The 17,066-nt window shown below is 37.9% G+C and overlaps 3 protein-coding genes across 5 annotated transcripts in view; all 3 read right to left on the minus strand.

Annotated features, from left to right (window-relative positions):
* LOC109836534 (coatomer subunit zeta-2-like) overlaps positions 1-1,433 on the minus strand; it is a 3,465-nt gene extending 2,032 nt beyond the window's left edge. Inside the window, exons 1-3 of one of the 3 annotated variants that reach the window (XM_020404446.1) lie at positions 1,327-1,433; positions 1,154-1,240; positions 64-223 (exon numbers count right to left, since the gene is read on the minus strand). In XM_020404446.1, the coding sequence (XP_020260035.1) occupies positions 64-223; positions 1,154-1,156 (163 nt within the window). In that variant the 5' untranslated portion in view covers positions 1,157-1,240; positions 1,327-1,433. The remainder of the gene's footprint in view (positions 1-63; positions 224-1,153; positions 1,241-1,326) is intronic. The other 2 variants (XM_020404447.1, XM_020404448.1) reach the window with 2 other exon arrangements.
* LOC109838151 lies at positions 6,147-9,698 on the minus strand. The gene is made up of 2 exons (XM_020406617.1): positions 7,381-9,698; positions 6,147-6,276 (listed from the first exon to the last, which is right to left on the minus strand). The coding sequence occupies exons 1-2, from the start codon at positions 9,696-9,698 to the stop codon at positions 6,147-6,149; spliced, it is 2,448 nt and encodes an 815-aa protein (XP_020262206.1).
* On the minus strand, positions 13,209-14,316 carry LOC109838153. The gene is made up of 3 exons (XM_020406618.1): positions 14,130-14,316; positions 13,855-14,032; positions 13,209-13,438 (listed from the first exon to the last, which is right to left on the minus strand). Exons 1-3 carry the CDS (start codon positions 14,314-14,316, stop codon positions 13,408-13,410), a joined length of 396 nt encoding a protein of 131 aa, XP_020262207.1. The 3' UTR covers positions 13,209-13,407.

Consider the following 17,066-nt stretch of genomic DNA (forward strand, 5'->3'; position numbering starts at 1 on the left):
ATATGATATACAGCCAGATAAAGATAGCTAGTCATGCTCCAAGCTAAAACTTCTGCATATCACCTTCTGAACGAGCATTGGTCTTCAGGGTTTTAATAAACACAGATCTCTCGAATCCCAACTTTGCACTATGAGTGGGCCAGTCATCTGAGAAATATTTAACAGCCACACGCTTTCCTTCAGAATCCAGTAGAAGAATGTTCTTCACAGAAGGAGAAGAACCCTGGATAGAAAAGAAAGAAACAAAATTGTTTCAGCATTCTGAAAGGGTAATGAATAATGCGGCGAACTTTAAGATCATAGAAGCATGTTCCTGAATTTCTGCAATCCTACAATCCTGCCTAAATATAATCACTAAACTACGCTCCTATACTCAAACTACATTCTCATTGCAATGATCAGCTGAAATTATCACATCATCTCTTGAAATAAAGAATCTTTCCATCAGTTCTGTTTCATGATCTAAAGCAGGAGGACAACAAATTCTCCTTTGATGCACTACGTTCTGGGACTAAGAAGAAACAGCAAGGCCGGGTATCCTCAAAGACCATGATTCAATTCTTTGCTTGGATCAAACCAACATACGTTCTGTTCTGATTAGCAACTGGCTTAACAAAATTTTCATTTTCGACTTAATATACAGAGAAGACGAATCAATAACTGCATTCGTTAACGATATTGCTTATGTTTCATGCACCCATCTACTATCTGAACACTCCACTAACACCAGGAACCTCCAGGAAACCAAATAGTTCGGTTTGCGACCGATATCAAATGCCATCAACACCAGATATATCTAACAAGCCGATCACGCTTCCCCAAAAGTGCGCAATACGACTTGTTACAATCTTCCACTTAAAATGTCAAAACACTAATCTCCAAGCATGACCCACAATGGAGTGTTTTTAACTCAAACGTTATGTATCCATCATCTTCGCAGAAAAATACTAGAAATTACTGTGCTAAGGGGAGGTTACAGGTGCTTGTGAAGCGAACAAGACATAGATCTCTTTATCCAAACCTAGATTAATCTTTTCTCCGCCCTATTTAAACCTAAAACATAGCTAAACACAGGTTATTCTTAATGGTAATGTGAATTAATTGCTGAATAAAATACGCCATGAGAATACAAAAAAAAAATGAAAAATCTTACCATGAAAATTTCGTAGATCTGGCACAAGCGACGGGTGAGATCTAGAGAAAATGGGGCTGGTCGATTAGAAAAAAGGCGATCTTGATTCTTCAACAAAAAAAAGGCACAAGAAAATTAAAGAGAATATGATTGGGAAAATCGAGAAAAAAATGTCAAATCTGGAGAGAAGTTACCTCGGATTGAGTTGAGCTGAACCTCTAGAGAATCGACGGGAGACGATGAAAGAGAGAGTAGATATCATTTAAGTAACCGACCTCTAAGAAAGGGGCTGTTGGATGTAAACAAGGTAACACGAAGGGCTAAAGTGCATTAACGGATTTTTAGCATATATGTCTCCGAATCCTTACAAATTTCAAATTAGTCCTTCTATTTCATAAAGAGTTCTATGTATATTTGCCTTCGCACAAGCTCTCTCTGTCAAATTCATCATTAACAATTTAACGTCTTGACATTCGTAACACGCCCCCCAAAAACACCGAAATTGGATAAATACCCCTCGATTCTTAATCTCTTCTAGAAAGTTTTTGAGAAGCGCGGGATGCTCTCATCGTCTCAGTCTCAATCTCTCTGATGCTTCGGAGCCCACCTCGCCTCTTCGGGTAAGTTTTTGAGAATCTGGACATCTGGGTTTTGTGGGTTTTTGTGAGATATCGCTGATTCTAGGTTTGTTTTTGGGTCGGTGTATGCTTGGTTGAATAGCGGTTGGATTGTTATGATGGAAGTGTTCGCTGCTGATTTTTTTGTTCTGTATGCTGCACGCCAAGTGTTTGTTATAATTCCTTTGTGGAGCATGGCGGTTTTCGCATGCGCGTTTTATCTCCGCGGGGGTTTTAAAAGAGGAGGAGGAGCGGTTGGGTACTTTTAATTAGAATAGTTTGTAGGACTAAGTAACGAATAATCCTTAATATAAATTTGGATGGTATTTATTTTTTCTCTGGTGCAAGGAACCTTAGCTAGGACTCTCAGGTATCAGGGAGAAACCTCGAGTTCGAACCCTCAACTCGGCCAATTATGGGAACCACAAGGGGGCTCACGGCTTATACTCCTTGCCCGGAACCCTGAAGTGCTCGCCTGTGGGGTTTCCGAGGAAGGTCCCATAACCCAGGCCCAACATTCCAAGCCTGATAGTACAAGCCAAGTAAACCCCGAAGCCCGGGGCCCTCCTTCACAGTCCAAGCCGAGGTGGATAGCACATGTGATGCAATACCTAGTAATTAGAAATTGGGTATAGGCAATGCCATAGACACGGATCGACCATTGGCCTAGGGAGCCAAGCCCTGAGTCCCAACTACTAAGTCACCTGCGGGGGACGATGGTAAACATTTCACTCTGTCTGGGAATTGCTTTTCTTTTTACCCCCATTCAGGCCCTATCAATGTAATTTGGTTACCCGGGAAGGGGAGGAGGGGCCTCAGTCCCCTCCCATCTCTTCTAGTCCCCTCTCCTCTCATTCTCAACTCCCAAACAGGGATATACTGGATATTATTCACTAGCAGTGTTAGGTGAGGGTAGACTTGTCTAATGTTCGGGGACTTAAGTGGTATACTTAAAATACAGTAGATTGTAGGGCATAAGAAGGTTCAATTATTAGGAGAACATAGATACTGTTCTCTAACTATTAGATAGCCACATCAGGTTGTTTAAAATATGTGATCGTAAAAGGTCTAGCTTTCATTTATGAGCGACAAGTTCATGTCGTAATGGGAGAACCTTCAAAGGTTCAATATTATAAAGTCAATTCTAACTAAAAGTCAAATCATAGTTTTTTTTTTTAACTTTGTAATGATAATTTGCTTCATTTATTATTGACAAGTGAAATTATATAGGTACATATTCTTGTTTTTGGGATTAAAATGAGCAGCTTTTCTGTCTGAAGGGTAGAGAATCAAAGATTATCCAGTGGGCTAAGGGGAGCAATACATTAGCTGTTTGCAGCACCATTATGGATTCTGGAAGCAAAGCTTAATAAAATGGTATTTCCCACATTTCTTTTGTTTCAGATTTCAATTTATCTTCCATTTACATGTGGCATTTAAAGAGACATTATGTATTAGATCCATCAGCTATTTTTCATTTGTGGGGATTGATTAGTATGAATAAGGTAGTGGAATCTTCTGTCTCCTGCATCATGTATGTTACAGACCAGTGCTTATTTTGTGCTGATCTAGAAAAATTATCATGTCCAATTGTTCCTACAAAACATAATTGTCCATGTGGTAGTTTTCACTCTGCCTCCTCTTCCATTAAATAAGAACATATCTTTCCTGATTATTTTGATTCTATGAAAATTCAGTATCCTTTTGCTTTGCCTGGGATCTGAATTCTCCATTACGTTGTCCAAATTATCCATTAATTTAGAAATGTTCAGTCTTCAATAAAAGTCCCTTGAATTAGTCAAGCAATAAGTATAAAGAAAATGGATAAAGCTAACCAAATCAAAAATCTTAGACATATAAGTACAAAGATCTAACGCAGTATCAAGTGGAGAAGAGCAAAAAATGGGTAAGTTTGTCTACGTGTTTATAATAAAACCAAACCTACGTGTTTATAATAAAACCAAGTCATATTTTAAATCTCTTTAATTTTAGACCTTCAGATATCCAACTTGTACTAATACCAGCCTAGTTTTGTAAAATTATTATGAATTCCAGGAGAGGAATTCCAGAAAAGGCTTTCTCAACTTATCAATCTTAACCATCAACAGCTCACATAAATAAGGAGGATGAGAAAGTAGAGCATAAGTACCTATATAATTAAGGCTTGAACTAATTGTTCTAACGAGTCTATGTCCTATAACCTTTTCAAGCAGCTAATTTTCGTCAAATTTGTCAAAAACCATGTTGCCAGTCAAATCTTATTCATCTTACCAATTTTAAGAGGATCGAGCAAAAGAATGGACCTTGCAATTAATAAAATAACTTGTTTTTTGCAGTCCAAGGCATAAAAAATTAAAAACAGTAACATCTATAGATTGAAGTAGTAACAGAGAATGTATTCAAAATTACATAATCCCTTAATAATATATGCATTCATACAATCATCTATCAATTGATCATCCAACTAGAAAATAACATTCCTAGTGAAAACAGCTAAAAGAAGATAATAGACTTGTCTTTGCTCTTCCTTAAAACCTCTAACCAAAGTGGAAAATAAAGGTAAAAATTACATAGAGATACTGCAGGATGCATAGAGCAATTTGATCATATTAAAGTGATCGGCAGATGCATCTTTGATATCTAGCAGCTGCATAATATATCCAAATTTTCATTTTAAAAAACATATTTCCTCCCCTGTTTTCGTTTGTTCTTGGAACCATTCTGTCTTGTCTCAATTTATCCTCACTGCTTTCTAACTTACTTGAGCTCTTCAATCGTGTGGAGTGATGAAAGGGAAGGTTGAGTAACTTTTGTTTGAGGTAGTACGAGATGAGCTCCTCATGGCCACACCTCAAGTTCTATCAACTTCACTGTTTTCGTCGAAAGTTGATTTTGAAATGGAATCCATTAAAACTTCAATCGCTTACAATGAATTACACAACAAAATAAGAAAATTACAACTCTCTAGAAAATAACACAAGAATCGTTTGTCAACTCCTGCTTTTGTGGGATCTTCGCTTGTGCCGGGGTGCGTTAGCCCGTTGACCACCGATTCACAAGATTCTGATTGAACCGTGAAGGCTTTCGAATGTTCTTTTTCGTTTATCGAAATAAGAACTTTAAGCGAATATCTTATCGATGTAAGATGTTCACTCTTCCAAAGATCAAGTCTGAGCTTAGATTTCTAGGAATCATCAAAAGCTTCTTAAAAGTGTTTTTGAAAGATGAAGACTCTCTCTCTTGCTCAAAATTGCCAAAAGCTCAAGCCTCTATGCTCTAATTCTACTCTCCTCCCTTTGGTTTCGTGTATAGGTAGGTATTTATAAGGATAGGGGTCTATAACTGTGGAAATGGAAACAAAATATTTGATCAGTCACACTCTCTTTGGGCGCGTCAGTCTTCACTGTCGCGGCCATTAGCGCGTCAGTGTAAGTTGGCGCAGCTGAAGAGGCAGTTTTAGCCACGTTCAACCACCTTTGCAACTGTTCTCCCACGACTTTAGGTCCACGAAGTGCCACTTTTCTCGGTCTATAACCATCCCTCCACATTAGCACACGTTCTTCTTCTGTTATGCCACCACGTGGACTCTCAAAAGATGCTAAAAACCGTCAGCAAGCCCATAGGAGATTACTCTGTCGTTTGCGCGTCACCATACCTGTCGCGCATACACGCGTCACAATACGCCGCCGCGCCGTGGCGCGTCACCATCAGCTGTCGCGCCTATGCGCGTCACCATATGCTGCTGCACCCATGCGCGTCAGTATTTGTTGCTATGTAAACACGCGTCAGTGTACTTTGTCACGGGTATGCACATTGTTCTTTTCTTAGTCTTGAGCTGTATTTGGATATCTATAAGCATTTTTTGATGCCTACATTCACGTCAAAAACATATGTTCTCCAAGTCCTCTGTTATCCTTTGTTTTCGCAACCAAATCCTTGGGGGCTGCTTCCTCTCCCTTTTCCTCCATGTTTTTCGATCCTAACCCACTTTCCTGAAATGCTCAACATTCCAAGAATGTTTTCTTTCTAATAAAAAGAAAGAAAAATTAGGAGTTAAGTGTCATCATTTCTCCGAAATGAAAATATGACATACAAACGAAGAGTTTTTTTTCTCGATTTTTTACAAATATCAACATACATGATTGACTTCAATCATTGTGTTGAGGTGAAAAGGGCAGTTGAGGTTCTTGTGCTTGAGACAGTGGGAGGTGGGATTGCAGCTCTAAGAATTAATCGGGGAAGAGTTAGCAAGTAAAATCCTTATAGTCAAATGTAAATTATAATTATGTTTGTAATTTTTAACCCTTATTATGTTTAGTAAGTTGATACTTACTAAAGTTCGTCACAATTATTTAACCCTTAGCAAAAATATAAATATAAAGAAAAATAAAATTTTATTAACCCCAAGCAGCACCAAGCTCAAGATAGATGTTCCACGGACATTTTAATAGGCTCTCCATTGCGAGGAATATTAGTTCCTTGGATGGGCCAGTTGATTCCTCAAGGAGAGCTCCTGTTTCTCCCATACTATAAAAATTATAAACAGAGGTATCAACTTGACCAAAACTCAAATAAGTTTCACCAGGATTGACAGAGACACATGTATATTTATACTAACAATTTGAAAGGAAAGAATAGGACCAGATGCTACAAATGCATTTTGAGAATAGAGCTAATTTATGGTGGACAAATTTTCAAAACCAACCCTTTTAGCATTTTATTTGCAAAAAACGACCTATTTTGAAAATAATTACAAAAACCGACCTGTTTTCAGCCCAGCGCTGAAAACAGGTCGGTTTTTGTAAAAAAGTCTCCGAAACATCACGGGAGTTCAACTCCCGTGAAGTTTATCGAGAAATTAAACTTCACGGGAGCTCCCGTGAAGCTTAATTTTGCTTAAAACTCCACGGGAGTTCAACTCCCGTGGAGTTACAGTCGAAAATTTCCAGCGAACCGAGCTCGGTTCTTCGGGAATTTTTTGACTGCAACTTCACGGGAATCAGTTTTAAGTATATTCATTAAAAAATTACATTAATCGAAGAAATATATATCTAATTTATTCGTATTACCTCTCCCGAACCAATATGGTCTGAACAATGACTCGCCTGAAGGTACAAAACGTCGGGATTCTCCGGTCCCGGATCCATAATGAATAGACCTGTGATTAAAATATGAGCATATATACAAAGTGCAATGAACACAGTATCATACATAGCATATTACAAATTGGTTCTGACATAGTGCAAAACGCTACATAATACAAATGCATGGGTGAAATGAACGGAGTTGCATACAGAACATATTACAAATAACGAGTATCATACGCTTCAAAGATAACAACTACGAATGACATAGTGCAAAACGATACATAATACAAATCAACGCCTAATACTAACTGGACACCTATTTTTGTTGTGACCCGGTTGATCACATCTACTGCACTTATTTCTCCTCCTAGCTCCTTCACGTCCGTCATCCATACTATTTCTAATACGCACGGAACGAGGGCGCCCCGCCGATCTTTTATACAGTGGAGGTAATATCCGTGGCCCATCTTGTGTCCAATGTCGACTATCGTATGGTGGACGAAAACACTCTTTGTAGGTTTGTTGATAGTTGTATGCAGAATACCAAGCGTCGACAAATTCATAATGTGAAATGCGAGCACCACCCTGTAGGTCGGAGCAAGCTGCTACAACATGTGAACAAGGAATCAATTGTAGTTGCGGTACATTGCAAGTGCACGTACAAGTGTGATCCACCAACATATTGACTTTGTAAGAGCGATTTTCTCTATGGGTTATTCCCTCGAGCACCTCCCATTCATTAAAACTGTATCGTACAACCTGAAAGGACCGAGCTTGTACAATCCGAGCCGCTAGCATTTCATCAACCTTCGGTGTTAGCTGGGAGCGCATATTTTCACCAAGTTCTCGACGTCGAACAAAGAATTTATTAAGCCTGTAAAAAGTTTTAGCAACTAGTGCCTGTATTGGCATGCCGCGTGCTCCCTTGAGCACGCCATTGAAGCTCTCAGACGCGTTCGTAGTCATCATACAGAACCGTCGACCGCCATCCTCACATAAAGCCCACTTATCAACATTGTTTGGACCCAAACTAGTTTCGATCCAATCATGTGCGGCTCGTGAAGTGAACTTGATCCTCTCTCGTATTTGTTCATAAACATATTTTTCTGTTGCACAACCGGCTTGCCAAAGTAAGTCTTGAACCTGAGCGTTTCCATACTTCTTCTTGAAGTTGTCTCTAATATGTCGCAAGCAATAGCGATGTGCATGTGGTGGCGGGAAATGTCGTTGGAGTGCTCTTGGAATTCCTTTCATCCTATCGGATATGAATGTAATCGACCGCGTCCCCACACTAGGGATATGATATCTAATGCATGCAAAAAACCAAGCCCAATTCTCTGTATTTTCAACATCAACCACTGCGAATGCTAAAGGAAACAACCCGCCATCCGCGTCAACTCCGGTTGCAACAAGCAAAACGCCTTTGTATTTACCATATAAGTGAGTTCCATCAATGCTAAGAAGAGGACGGCAATATCGAAACCCCTCAATACAGGGCCCAAATGCCCAAAATACACCGGTGAACCGCCGTTCTCCGCCATCAACGGGGTCCGAAGATACTTCGTAGACAGTCCCCGGATTTTCTCTTTTGAGTGCTTCAAGATAATGAGGTAAGATCTCATACGATTTATCCCAATCCCCGAATATTTTTATCATCGCCTTCCTCCTAGCATTCCAACACTTGTGATATGATACATCCAAGTTGGTGGCTTTATGCACTAAAAGACGGATATCTTTCGGCCTTAGATCAAGATCCTCCCTCAGATGCGGTAAAATCAATCGATATATAAAAGAAGAGGACGCATTCTTGTTATTCATCTCTAATCGAGGATTGCTACAAGTGTGGAGTCCATTGTATGCCGTGATTTTGAATTGCCCACCTACTCTTGAACCCGAGCGTGAATTAAGCTTCCACGGACACCTCGCATTGCCGTCGTGGTGTCCACTATTATCTTCGACATCGTCATCTTTGCGATAGAAACAAACCACATTATAGCTTGTAGTATTATTTTTGGTTGGCCTGAACTTCACATTTTTTGCAATGGAATACGTGCGAATAGCATGGATCAATTTCTCCTTACTCTCGTAAAGATCTCCCTTGATGAATGAGAAGTCCTCGGCCTGTGTATCAACACCGCTATTAGTGCCAATAGGAACACTTTCCATCGCGGAGTTATCAATCCATTCATCTCCTTGAAGTTCATCGGGCGGCGGATCCTCTAAGCCGACATACTCATTATTAACATAAGCCCCGTCGATGTGTTGGATTTCCCCGTCATCACGATCTATCACGGTCATGCTATTAATTTGTAATCCCTCCTCTTCATCATCATTCTCGGATTCAACACTTGCATTATCTTCTTGAATTCCCGTGTTAGTATCGAAAGCATTCGAAGTGCCCACGAACGAAGGACCGCTCATGTATTGTGATTGTGTCCAACATTCATCTTGTTGAGGAGATAAAAAGCCTACAGAATCAACTTCAGGATCCTCCAACATGCGGGAATACATTCCTTCGTAGTTCAACGATTTGCCCAAATCTCTCTGATGTTTTTCAATGAACAATTCGACCGAACGCTTCTCGTCGTGTAAGACATGAATGAGACCCATATCGTAGTCACTTGATATTTGAATGCCACTTGTTCTGTTCTCCACAACAGGATAATTGCAAACCACACTGAGGTGATACTCACGTGAGTTAGTTAATGTAAGTTTGTGTAATTCATTAACCAACTCATCGAAAGTACACGATTTTGTTATGAACAACGGTCTCGTCGTGCCTCCTTCATAAACGGGCATATTATTCTCGAGGTAATTAATCTTCCCATCATAAGAACAGAGAATTACAATTCGATCATTCATCGTTACCTCTGAAGAGTGAAAAATTCAATATCAATATTACACGAAAAGCCAAATAAATATTGATTGTTACTAATTTTTACATTTAGGTAGTAACTCTAATTTCCACATTAATTGATAATTTCACCTCTAAATACGCAAAATTATTTAATACGTCTTCACAAAATTCGTAAATAATTCACAATTAAATTCTAAAATCTAATTTATATCATACATATGCAAAAATCTAAAATCTAATTTTTCTTCACAAAATCTAAATAATTCACAATTAAATTCTAAACTCTAAATACAATAATTTTCGAAATTATTGATAATTTCCCCTCTAATTTCACAAAATTATTGATAAATTACACACTAATTCTTCACAAATTTCACAAAAATTATTGATAATTTCCCCATTGATAATTTTCCCTCTATTTTTCACATTTATTGATAATTTTCCCTCTAATTTTCACATTTATTGATAATTTCCCATCTACTTTTCACATTTCTTCATAAAATTCATAAACAATTCATAATTAAATTTTAAAATCTAGATTCTTACATGTAATCACAATCAAATAGTGGGAGTATACAACAATTAGAGAGTATAGCTTTTTTTTGAACTGCAACTTCACGGGAGTTCAACTCCCGTGAAGTTGCAGTCCCAATTTCCCAGAGAACCGAGATCGGTTCTCTGGGAATGTTTGACTGTAACTCCACGGGAGTTGAACTCCCGTGGAGTTTTAAGCACAAATTAAGCTTCACGGGAGTTCAACTCCCGTGAAGTTTAATTTCTCGATAAACTTCACGGGAGTTGAACTCCCGTGATGTTTCGGAGACTTTTTTACAAAAACCGACCTGTTTTCAGCGCTGGGCTGAAAACAGGTCGGTTTTTGTAATTATTTTCAAAATAGGTCGTTTTTTGCAAATAAAATGCTAAAAGGGTTGGTTTTGAAAATTTGTCCAATTTATGGTAAGAAAATTTGACAATCAGCGAAAATGAATCTCAAGATATTGATCTGAAGCCATCTTTAGTTATTTTAAAATCCTAAGTTTACTTTTATACCTTACCAAGAAAAAGCTCGTGGATTGTGAACTAACAGCGTCTATATCTAGTTAACACTATTCTTAAAAATAGTGCTAATCATTAACAGCGAAAATCGTTATTAATTTTACAAATCTTATGGCACATTAGGATTGTAGAAAAAATTGAATACATGTGCTGGGCATTGAAAATAATGAACTAATTTAATTCCATAATTTGCATGTCTCCCTTGAGAGTTAGTGAATACATGTGCTGTGACTCGAAAGCATTCATTATGTGTGTTTGCGCGGTGACATACGTCATTGCTCATGCGGACAGAATGACTTTTTGTGTAAAGTCAGAAGTTTGACACCCGAGTTATTTAATCGGTAGAGAGTTGAGGTAAATAAACCGAACAAAGGCAACAAATCTATCGATATATTTATTGATGTGTTGTTTTAGATTTACTAATATGCTGGAGGCAATCAAAATAGAAAATAATTTGAATTGATATGTTGTTTTAGATTTACTAATATGCTGGAGTCGATCAAAATAGAAAATAATTTACAGCTGACAGCTTCAGTACCTCAATAAATAGAATGTGGAGTACTGATGACATGTGTTGTAAATATTTCCCAGATTAATCACACACTGCGTTATTGTTATTTTTTCAACTTTCAGGGGTAATTTCATGTTGGTGTGGCTCCCGAGGACGTAGGAACGTTTGCCGAACCTCGTTAAATCTGGTGTTCTCTGGTTTAATTATTCTTTTCTGTAAGTTTTTCTTTTATTTGCTGTGATTTTCTGCTTGTCTACTTTCGGCACAAGATCCGAAAAGGCACGGGTTGTGTGTTCAACCCTAACATTTCAAACAAAGGAGCATAGTCACTTTAATATATTTTAGTTAACTTTATCATGTGTTCCCTCTTATGCCCGGAGAGATTTAACTTTTTTTCCCCTAAGTTTGTATCTTTGCATTTGGATTTGGTTATCTATGAGCTTGAAGTTTGGGGTTAATGTTGAGTTGTACGTCTATATGCAAAGTCCTTTTGCAGTAGAATATGAACTGTTATTGCTACGAGAACTAATACTGGATAAGAATTGCTAGCAAAATAATAATTTGGGTAAATTTCACATACCCCCTGAACGGCTGAACTATAGGGGGTGTTGCACGTAACCCCTTTCAACTTTGCCCCCACCCCCACGCCACCCCCACCCCCACCACTTATTAACTAGTTCATGGGGGGTTACAATTGCAACCAACTACTTTGATCTAAATGTAATGAATTTTTGACCAAAATTCAAAAAATATCCTTAAAAATACATGTATCAAGCATGTGGCATGCCTTCTTAACCAAACTTAATGCTTGACACGTGTGTATTTAATGGTATTTTGGAAATTTTAGTTAAATTTTATCAGGAAATGTGTCAAGATGATTGATTGCAAATTGCAACTTCCTTTAAAAAGGTAATTTCTGTATAAATTAGACTTTGAAGGTGGTTTTCATATAATCATCGTATCTCTTAAACTTATTTACTTATTTATTGCAGCACATACTGTAAGCCAGCGGAAAGCTCCCTCACGGACTTTCTTGCCGCCTCTCAATAATCTCATCTCTGATTTTATTTTATTTTTTTCTATTTTTATTCATTTCTTATGATTCCATCAATTGAGTTGACTTTTTGTCAATACCAAAACGCACAGATATGTCAATAAAATATAACCGGGTCTCTCATTTATCTGGGATCCGTCCCGTTCACATCGTTAAGCCGACTGTTGTATTCGAAAGCCCAGCTCGAACTTATCGAAGGCCATGCCACCGCAAACATCATCAAACCCAAACCCCTACCTCAGTAAACCTCAAAGTTTGACTTTTTCTTTTCCCCCCACCCCATTTTAATGACCCCCTTTTTTTTATTTTTGAGGTTTCTTCACATCTTGTGTCTATTAACTGTCAATTTTTTAGTTTGTGTAAATCCAAAACCCTCCATTTATTTATCGAAATGCGCCTCATTTATTGGTAACCCGAAGCCCAGCTTATAGGTGGGAATCCCCATTTAGCGAAGCCCACTTATTTCTGAACCCCAATTTTTATAAAGTGTTTTAGCATAAAAACCCAAGTTAGTGTTTTGTCCATTTGAGTAACCAAAGCCCACTTTTTTCGAAATTTCCCTTTTTAAGTAATAACTGAAGCCCACTTTTTTCGAAATTTTTTTTTGCTGCTTTCTCAATGAAATTGATATATCTGTTTAATTAGTTTAACTTATATTTCTAGCTATTACTTCGCATAGTGGAATTAAATTGGCATTGTAACAAAGAAGACATAAAAACTACAGATTTTTTATAAATAATACCATCATCCTTACAATAGTACCGTCTCACTGAACATATTTAAAAATAAGACAAAAAGAATACAAATTAATAATATCTCTGTCTTTATTCTCCCTTATAAATCTTCATCCCGAAACTACAAATAAATAATATTTAAAAAAGAAGAAAGCTCTGCTCACACGTACGCCAGGTACTCCAGGATGCCAAAGATAACCATAATCTCCAAGCAATATAAGATTCATGAACTCATAAATGTAAAAGTCCTGATGCTTAGAAACCAAACTGCAACAAGTCTCATAATAGAGTTTCAATACCGACGTCAGCGGGTTCAAGTCTTGATTCCAGCGGTATATATTCCCAGGTTTTAGGAGATATTAGGCGCGTCGTCGAGAGACCCACGTCTCCCTGCGGTTTTTAGTAGGCCAAGTTCAGACCTTCCATTCTTTCTTGAAGTGTAATAAACCAATCGAAAACTATATATATTATTTTGTCTCTGGAACTCAAGTAGAATTACACACTGCAAATGCTTTTCTTCTTTGCGTGCAGTTGATTCGGGGTTTTTTTTTTTTTTTATAAAAGCAGAAGGATAAACTCATGTTAAACGGAAATAACTTCTTGAAGCATCATATTTGGGTGTTGCCACAGTGACCCAAATAGGGGACCGAAGACATGGGACATGTGAGGTGTCACCATCCGGTTGCATGATGCACTGTTTTACTTTTCATGAACAGTGCATCATGCAACCGAATGGTGACACCTCACATGTCTCATGTCTTGGGTCCCCTATTTGGGTCCCTGAGGCATTAATGATATAAGTTTACCTTATTTTGGAACCGAGATGTATCGTTTCCACCACCAACCAAATTTCCTCTAGCCCCTCAGTTCTCCTCTGTTCTTGGAACCAAATCCTCAGCTTCCGCTTCCTCCCATTCCTCCTCCACATTCCTGGCTCCTGACCCACTCCCTCGAAATACCCAACATACAGAGGACGCGTCGTCTCTGACAGAAAACAGGACAGTTCAATCCCAACATTTTCTCTCGTATGAAGATTTATACATTACAAATAACTTTGTCCATGTAAAAAAAACCTACGTACCTGGTTCACTCTGATCATTATGTCGAGGTTCAGCGCGCAGTGGCCTCGTGATCGAGGGAGTGGGACTCATAGCCCATCCTTCAAGATAGATGTTCCACGAACTTTCTGACGAGCTCTCAATCGAGAGGCCCGTCAATTTATTAGAAGAATCAGCTGAACCCTTGATGAGGGTTTCTGATTCTTCCATATTCTCGACTTGCTCGCCAATTTTACAGTCTACCGTCGCGATGGAAAAGCGCGACAAATGCCAAAACCCCTTGGGAAAGTTTTGTGAGAGTAGAACCAGATTGATGGTTAGAGATTCTGAACCAGATCAAGGGGGAAAAAAACAGAGGAAATGTTTGAGAAGGAGAGTGAGAGGAAAGAAAGGTTTGGAACTGATATGTGAATCAAAAAACAATTAAAAATAAATAAATAAATAAAAGCCTATCGAATAAGACTTTCCTACATCTAATTTGCAATAGAAATTAAGCATCTAACGAGGCGCAAAGCTATTTGAGCACAGGTGTTTATATATAGCTGAAGGCTGGCCTATGTGCATGGATGATGATAATAACAAAACATGGATCCATGTGCATGAACTTATTTTTGTTATATTCTGAAAGAAATAATTTAGTACATTCTCTTTTGACACGTCCAAATACGATGCATGAATTTCTAAATGTAATTTTGCTCCCTTGAATGAATAATAATCTGTTTGAAAATTGGCTTTTTTCGAATTCTTTTTCTCAAAACGTTAACTTTATTTAGTAAAAAAAGAAAAAAAATCCTTCCTCTATATTCATCCTCCTGCTCTAGATGAATGTATATTTGTTGCTATTTTGTTGGCCCAAAATCTGGCCCGTTACCAAAAGGCCCAGTTCCCCATAATATTTGCCCTAGCCCATCTCTAAACCTCTCCTCCTACCCGATGGTACTCAACCCTCAGTCGGCAACCCCTTCTCATCCCTGTGTCCTGTTGGCTGCCGCTTTGAGTCCCATCTCCCATCCCTATAGGTCGGCTCCTACCATTCGAAACCCTAGGCTTTCTCTCCTGTGTCGGCTGCCCCCTTCTCTATTTAAGTCGAAGGGCTGGTAGTAGCTCGAGGAGGGAAGAAGCAGCGAGAGTGAAAAGAACCCCTGTGAGCTTTGTGCTCTAGCTTTGTGCTCTCTGGAGCTTTGTGCGATCCTCTCCTTCTGTGAGCTTTTCCCGTCCATCGCTTTGTGCGATCCCTTCACCCTTTGTGAGTGATTGAGGAGAGAACCAGTGGCGAGTTCCCCTTTTGTCTTGGTGGTGCACAGGAGAGGAGAACAGGAACAGATTAAGTAGGCTTCTGAGCCAAACATCGACGACAACCATCACACAACAATATTGATATGTATATTAAAGGAACAAAAGAAAAAGGAGTATTTTGGGTGATCTTGTTTGGGGCTTAGTTTTCAAACAAGCGAAATTGATCCGCGCTACGCCGCTGCATTAGTTTGACAAAAATAATAATTATGAATTTTGTTTAAAAATACGTCGTGAATCTAGCTACGTATAAAATATATATATAGAAAATTATAATACCAATACGTAACAACTTGCAACGTGTGACAGATTACTGCGATACAAGTACGGAAAGAGCCTTCGAGGATTAACAAATTCTCCATTACTTCATCCATTAACTTTATTGTTTTCGTCATATATATGAAAAGTTGTATACCATTTGCAACTTTATTGTTTCTATGCTCTATTTTCGGTGCAAATACTTGCAACCTGTACTGATGCAATTTATCAAGTTGGCTGCAGGCTTTCAATGATGAAGACTATAAAGGCTGTTCTCCTTTAAAGCAAAGAATTGTCAATTGCTGGTTTCATTTGAGTAGAAAAGAGCCTGTCTTCATGCACTTGAACCAAAATAGAGAGATTATCTTATTTTATACAAGCAATAGTTCTTATGTGGTGGCATTTCTACCATAGTACACAATAATATCCCTTTTGAAATGGGATATATAGAAGTGGGCTCCTTTTTTAAGTGTGGTTATAACTTCAATTATAACCCAATAATATTCTCATTTTTGGGTCAGAAAGTCTTAATCATTTACTGGTTCTGTTAAAAAAAAGGGAAAGGAAACTCCTACCTGGAAAATGAAACTACATCTCTTATTGGATTTGTCTTTTTTTTTGTGGGTTTTTAGATGCTGCACGAAAGGTATGTGAATTGAAAAACCAATTGTAATTAACATGATAAACTAGAGAAAGATGTATTAAATTGTCCCCTCAAGGCAACCTTTCTATTAAAAAAATCATCGTAATATTCCAACAAATATGATAGTATCTGCGCAGACTACGCTGAGATAAAATCCTATAGCACTAGGAAAGCAAAAACACTGTAATGTAAAAACTTGAATTGTTGTCAAATTTTGTTATTATAAAACCCAAAAATGATAGCAAGATTATATAATCTTAATTTGAATATCTAAACATAATTAGAGACAAGGATTGAGTTTTTCCATCAGCGTCCTTGTTGAGTTCAAATTAAGTGTGGCAATTATAGAAATCAGATCGGATATCGGAAATGTTCACAGCTCTGAAGACTCGATCCTATTAGGACTGGATTAGGACAAATTTTTAAAGCATCCCATTTAAACATTTATTCACAAAAATCGACTCTCTTTATATTTATTTACAGATTTGGACTTAGTTTCAGCCACGTTATCAGCTTGAGCTGAAACTGGAACAATTTTAAAAAAAAACAAAGGTTTTATTTAATTAAATGGACTTGCAACCTCGCTTAATTAGTATATGAATAATTAAGTTTTAAATTTAAATGGAGTTCGCAATCCATTTATAAAACAGAGTTGCTATAGTCAAAATGTTGAAACACCACAAAGTTGCAGGGGTTGACACCACCTGCAATGTTTTAGTTAATAATGGCTCTCCTTCTTTCTGGCTTTGTAGAAGATTCTGTTTAA

Source organism: Asparagus officinalis, chromosome 4 (assembly GCF_001876935.1).
Source record: "Asparagus officinalis chromosome 4, Aspof.V1, whole genome shotgun sequence".
Taxonomy (NCBI): Eukaryota; Viridiplantae; Streptophyta; class Magnoliopsida; order Asparagales; family Asparagaceae; genus Asparagus; species Asparagus officinalis.

Bases quoted from the DNA above. Each gene is read 5' to 3' on its own strand.
- LOC109838153 (XM_020406618.1), bottom strand. From the start codon at position 14,316: ATGGAAGAATCAGAAACCCTCATCAAGGGTTCAGCTGATTCTTCTAAT. The intron at 14,033-14,129 runs GTACGTAGGTTT...GTTTTCTGTCAG, and splicing joins TAATGATCAGAGTGAACCAG to AGACGACGCGTCCTCTGTAT. The intron at 13,439-13,854 runs GTAAACTTATAT...TAAAAACCGCAG, and splicing joins CATCTCGGTTCCAAAATAAG to GGAGACGTGGGTCTCTCGAC.
- LOC109838151 (XM_020406617.1), bottom strand. From the start codon at position 9,698: ATGAATGATCGAATTGTAATTCTCTGTTCTTATGATGGGAAGATTAAT. The intron at 6,277-7,380 runs GTATTCTGCATA...TAATTTTTATAG, and splicing joins TATGAATTTGTCGACGCTTG to TATGGGAGAAACAGGAGCTC.